General features: G+C 41.7%; 1 protein-coding gene across 2 annotated transcripts; it reads right to left on the bottom strand.

The window, feature by feature from the left end:
* Positions 1-2,253: 2,253 nt before the first annotated feature.
* Positions 2,254-5,919, bottom strand: LOC102789552 (keratin, type I cytoskeletal 18-like). 2 transcript variants are annotated; one of them, XR_436694.3, is made up of 7 exons: positions 5,368-5,919; positions 4,031-4,113; positions 3,786-3,942; positions 3,528-3,692; positions 3,318-3,443; positions 2,840-3,129; positions 2,254-2,528 (listed from the first exon to the last, which is right to left on the bottom strand). XR_436694.3 is itself a non-coding variant. In XM_006784485.3 (7 exons), the coding sequence occupies exons 1-7, from the start codon at positions 5,821-5,823 to the stop codon at positions 2,489-2,491; spliced, it is 1,248 nt and encodes a 415-aa protein (XP_006784548.2). In that variant the 5' UTR covers positions 5,824-5,919; the 3' UTR covers positions 2,254-2,488. The 2 variants fall into 2 exon arrangements, 1 of the variants encoding a protein (XP_006784548.2); XM_006784485.3 differs by having other exon boundaries at positions 2,909-3,129.

Below are 5,919 nucleotides of genomic sequence, written 5' to 3'. Positions count from 1 at the left end.
AAGGCGTCAGAGGTTTATTATCGGGAGCGCGCATCGTCGTCCACGAGAGCCTTGCCTCCTCCCTTGTTTACTTGCTGACCCACATCTGCTGCACCCCTGCTCCCTGCTCTGCTCAATATTTGTCGTATTTGTCACCGAACTGGCTGCAGCTTTCCCAGCTGTGTATTTATTTTAATCTTATAGCAATTTCAATCCACCTTTTCTGATTTTTTTTGCTTAAAATTCTAATGAATTAGTGGTAATAAGCCATTAAGTACTGACCCATGTCCCAGAGTTTACATAACTTTGCTGAGTTTTGTTTTTTTTTATCCTTCTTTTTAACACCTCCTTTTCTTTTTTCATTTTTTTCCTTTTTTTGTCACTGAATGATTGATTTATTTTGAACATGACTAAAATAACAACAAAATACACTTTAAACAATAATGAGACAAAGAAAGGGTTGGTACAAACAGACTTAAAGATAAACTCATTCGATTCTACCTCAATATACAATATACATGTATAATTACATACAATTATATAAGTCTACAAACAGATATCACGCATAAAAATCCTAATAATGATGAGTTTTCGTTTTTTTTAAAAACGTCCAAGTAGCATTTTTTTTGGTTAAAGTGGTTAACTTTATATCAGCTCTTCATGATGGCTTGCATCTTATGTACAGGTTTGAATAACTGCCAGCTATCAGTTATATTATGCTGGTTTTATGATTATACCTTGGATTATGTCATCATCAGGTTATAGCCACTCCTTGGTAGGGATGGGTATCGTTTAGGTTTTATCCGATACCAGTACCAATACCAAACTGGTACTTTTGAAATAGTGCCGGTGCTTAAACGGTGCTCAAACCGGTGCTTAAAGAATGGAGAACATAAACTTTGTCCAAAAACCTCTCACGTTCAGCTGTTTTTTTTGTAAAAAAGATAACAATGTTAGCCTTTTCTGCAGCTATAGGGCATATATGGTATCACTCTTGGGTGGAAGCAGTGCTTAAACAATGGAAAAAACACAAACTTTGTCCAAAAACCTCTCATGTTTAACTGTTTTCCACTTTTTCTTTGGTCATTTTAGCCTTTTTGGCCAGGGTGAAGGGAGTATCTGCCATCGAACAAGAAGACAGCTGCATGTAACTACAACGGTGTTTGCTAGTTCACCTTACATGCATTAATTTAATAACGTGGTTAGCCTACTCAACGTAAATTACACAGAACAACATTAAGCTACTGACCCAGAGAAGAACGGCTGCTGCTGCTGCCATCATCATCCGTCATCATTTCTGCTACACTGGCAGGGCTAGGGGCCAGGACTCTACTCTTCGGGTTTTTGGGGGATGTTGCTAACTCCGGTCCGATAACAGGCACCACACCCGCAGTAGATGCGCTTGGTGTGAGCTCTCTCAGCAAGCTATCAAATACTGCGCAGTTCTCAGCTTTTAAAAAAAACTGCTATGCGTTGCCAGGTATTTCATCGGATCTGAGGTGTTACCTCCTTTGACAGTATCACAGTATCAGCTTAAAGCACTTGTTGCAGGCTGGTGAGTTTGTATCTTTTGCTGTGAAGTACAGCCAGACTTTTGACCGCTTTGCTTTGGGCATTTTTAATCTGTAGCTCTGCTCTAAAAGAACGTAGTACCTGGACCCGCCTACTATCCTCGGAAACGTAAAACGATTGGCTAGTATCCAAAGTGTATCACAGCTCAGGAAAAAAAAAGCACCGAAATGTGCGCTGCGTTTGGGTCTGGTTACTACCGTTTATGTCAGAACGTACCGGTACCCATCTCTACTCCTTGGTGCATATAAGTAGTAAGGAAAATTCTTATGCAGCCACCTAGGTGGCTCATTTTGGACTACTTCTTCCCCCTAGTGTCCACTTATCATGTTGCATTTGTAAGATTCACGTTACAAAATAGGTCATTTTCTCTGAATGGGATAAGCGGAAAAGAATGGATGGATCGTGGCTCATATGGATGGATCATGGCTTTTATTTCATCATAATATTTTGAGACCAGCAAATGATAACACAGATAACAATTTCCCTGAATAAGATAGCAATATAGTCAAGCAAATTTGTGGATATTTTCTTTTTATAAATTGTTGGTTTCACCAACAGTAATGATCAGTTATTTTATTATTATTATTATTATTATTATTATTATTATTTATTTATTTATTTATTTATTTATTTATTTATTTATTTATTTTAATTTAGTAAATGCCTTTACCTACCAAGTGAGAACCAGACAAAAACTGTGAATTCAGGTTTAAGAAGTGGTTTTATTTGTTTTTATTTTGCGGTCAGATCAGGCAGTGATCCATGTTTCACTGTGGTGGAATAATGCCTTTATTAAAAACTGCTTAAATCAGGGTTCACTTGACATGTGGTTGTAGTGCAAAAAATGTCAAAACTCCTCCACCCACCCCACTCATAATTAATGGGTGTGGGCAGATTGCTTCCATTGTTGCGATGACTCCCAATCCTTTGTTCCAAATTAGTCGGCGGCCTCCAGCTCGTCCAGTGCATCCTGGAGCCTGTGCAAAACACAAATGAAACATTTTGACTTCCAGAATATTCACATTAAACTGGCCTTGAGACCATAACCAGCTGAGATTTCTGCCTCGCATAATGTCTTGATGCATGCTCAATCATCCAGGTAAGGAAATCCCAGAAAGTTGATTCTGTTTATCTAGATGTAGTGTTTTGATTCTGCTCATCTAGATGTTGCGTTTTCAGAAAACACTACATCTAGATAAACAGAATCAACTTTCTGGGATTACCTTGCATAATGGTGTAGTTATTTTTGGCCATGCAACTCATGCTATCAATTGATTTTCATATTCACCTCCACCATCACCATCATCTTGCCTTGACCTGCATTTTTTTTCTTCCACCACATCTTTATAGCTCTTACTTGAAGTCTCCACCATCCAGCAGAGTCTTGTAAGTGCTGATCTCGCCCTCAAGTTTCATCTTCATGTTGAGCAGCGCCTCGTACTCTTGGGTCTGCTGCTGTATGTTCGCGCGTAAGCTAGCCAGCTCCTCCTCCAGCCGGATAATGAGGGCGTTATACTTCTCCATTTCCATGTTGTTACGTAGCTCTGTGTTGCGCAGGGTGTCTTCTAAAGAGGCTTTCTAATAAAAGGAGAAATAAAAGCTGTAGTATATGCTTTGCTAACTAAGAGTGGGTGCAGTGGTCATGGTATTCAACTGTGCCAATTTTGTAGTAAAAGATATAAAGAATGCATTATGGAATAGGGTCATAAACTTAGAAAGGATTTGATAATTTCATGTTTATGAATAAAATCAGTGAAAATGCTTACTAAGCTCTGTTGAGATGCAAGTTCAATTTCCAGAGTCTGTATCTGTCGTAATAAGTCGCTCTTCTCCATTTGGGCCCCCTGGAGAGCCTCTGTGTTCTGTGATACCTGCACCTGCACATCTGCAATCTGCCGGGGACATGAAAGGAAGACGGTCAGAAACACAGTGGCTCAGCGTGTCTTTTGAATCAAACTTCTTGATGTCCACCGTACCTGATTTTCATGCCACCGTTTGAGGTCCTCTGCGTTTTTCAATGCGATCTTCTCGTAGTTGGCTCTCATGTCCTCCATGATCTGGGACAGGTCCTGACCTTTGGGAGCGTCTACATCCACCTGCACACCTGACTGTGAGATCTGACTCCTCAGCTCCATCACTTCCTGTTGGATCAGCAGAATGAGAAAAGAAATGAAGACGACAACAAAACGTGTGACTCTATATGTTATTATCAATCTGATGAACCGCAAGCTCACGTTCTCATGGTTCTTCTTTAGGAATAGAAGCTCCTCCTTCACGGCTTCAATCTCGTTCTCGATGTTGAGCCTGCTCATGTTCGTTTCGTCGAGGACTTTCTTCAGCCCGCCAATGTCGGCCTCCACGGACAGGCGGATCGCCATCTCATTCTCAGATCTGTGGGAATGAGCAGACACAGTGTATGAGAGACACAATCGCAGAGTGTAAGAAGGACTCCACATGCAAAGACGAGACGATCACATACTTGACTTTGAAGTCGTCGGCAGCGAGGCGGGCGTTGTCAATCTGAAGCACTAAACGGGCGTTATCCATTATTTTATCGAAGATCTGGACAGGAAAATAAAACATTGTTTAAAAAATTATTATTTTATTATTTTCATTTTACTTGATTCTGCTGTTTAGAAAGAACAGAGCTGCTTAACCCGTGCACAATTCAGTAGCCTGTTCTAATAATTATGTGCTTTGACACAGCAGTTTTTGTAGGCCCGACTTGCCTTATGTAACCACCGATACTCAAAAAGTCAAACTGCAAAAACCGACCGCAGCATGATTGAATCCATAGTAACCTGTTGTCATAAAAGAAGAACCATACACTGAAGAACAGGAAGCGAGGGTGTTCCTGTGCCAAAACAGAATCTGGTTTGTTTTAGCGTTGCCAGAGCAACGTGTATCCTGTCTCAATAAATCATAGAGAGAAAGTTTCTCTTCTGTCCACCCAACTGCACATGTCTCTGTCTGTCTGTCTCTGTATGTATCACCGATCGCATCTATGCGTGCACAGAGGGGAAAATTCTTTATCGTGACAGTGGCAGTGAGTCTATGATTTCTTCTTGTTTCCTGTCACAGAAGGGAAGGGGAAATACTTTAGTGTGGTAAAAAAAAAAAAAAAAAGTTAAAAAAAAAAAAAAACCCACCATAAATGTGTCATTATGTGATGCAGAAAAGCGGGACTCTGGAGAAGAATGTGACATTTGACTCTGCTGATTGTTATACAACCACTGCACTGACACGCATCTATCTGTGCGTGTGTGTGTGCACACTCACTCTGGCACTATGAGATCGCTTTGTATGTACGAGTGCCACACATCTGTTTCCCATTGAGCGCCTCCTACACTATGCATGCTTGTAGAATCCACATCTAACAAGCAGAACCATTTAGAAATGCTTTTGTCTGCTGGTTTTCTGAGAGCTTCTCAGTCCGTCTCTCGTGATGATACCCTTGTGTTGGTGATTCATCAGAGGAAGTTGGTTCCAGTCGAGAGTTTTATGGGGGAGGGGACTGGCTACAGTTCAGCTGCCACACCCGTCGTTCTCTTTAAAGAAATTTGATAACTTACAAAGGAAACACTGCTGGTCTCAGTAAAAGCATTCTCCAGCTTCATTTTCAAACACAGGTGATCTTTAAATAAAGATTATGTTAAAACCTTCTTGCTGGAAATATGCAGTGTTGAGTGCTGTCACATGCACTCATTGATTCTCAAATTTTAGCCCAGCTAAACTATTTCTAAAGTATCTTTCTCACTGTGTCTTATCAAACACCTTTTCACTTTTCTAACATTTTCATTTGTTCTCAGTTCTTACCTGTCTGCGTAAGTTGTCTATGATGGGCTCATACTTGCTGTAGTCTCTCATGTCAGGCCCTCCTTTCTCCAGGGCCTCCATGATCTTCAGCTCCAGTTCCTTGTTGGCCTTTTCCAGGGTCTTCACCGTCTCCAGGTAATTGGCCAGGCGATCGTTCAGGTTCTGCATGGCTCCCTTCTCATTGCCCAGGATCGAAGCACCGGAGCCACCGCTGGCTGTCACGGACGCGCTGGCACCACCGTAACCGGCACCACCGTAACCGGCACCCATGCCTCCACTCAATCCACTGCTCAGCTTAAAGGAGGTTGAAGGTCTAAGTGGAATGCCAGAACGCAGGGAAGATGCAGAAGCAGAGGAGATGCGAACATCCTGTCCACCAGCACCAGCATAAATACTGGCAGCACGGTACACTGGGGTAGAGCGGGTGAAAGACATCCGACTAGATCTTGTGGTCATGTTGGAGAAGTTTAGACACGGCAGAGGATGAAGTGAAAAATGAGATGTGGAGACTCACTGCTGGCTGGTCTAGAAAATGACGCCGGCAGTGGGAAG

This window comes from Neolamprologus brichardi, chromosome 5 (assembly GCF_056152115.1).
Source record: "Neolamprologus brichardi isolate AB-2024 chromosome 5, ASM5615211v1, whole genome shotgun sequence".
Taxonomy (NCBI): Eukaryota; Metazoa; Chordata; class Actinopteri; order Cichliformes; family Cichlidae; genus Neolamprologus; species Neolamprologus brichardi.
This window is presented reverse-complemented; position numbering and strand designations above follow the sequence as displayed.

Excerpts from the sequence above, each read along its gene's own strand:
- LOC102789552 (XM_006784485.3), bottom strand. The coding sequence starts at position 5,823 with ATGACCACAAGATCTAGTCGGATGTCTTTCACCCGCTCTACCCCAGTG. Across the intron at positions 3,943-4,030 it reads GCCGACGACTTCAAAGTCAA|ATCTGAGAATGAGATGGCGA; the intron begins GTATGTGATCGT and ends TCATTCCCACAG. Across the intron at positions 3,444-3,527 it reads AACGGTGGCATGAAAATCAG|ATTGCAGATGTGCAGGTGCA; the intron begins GTACGGTGGACA and ends TGTCCCCGGCAG.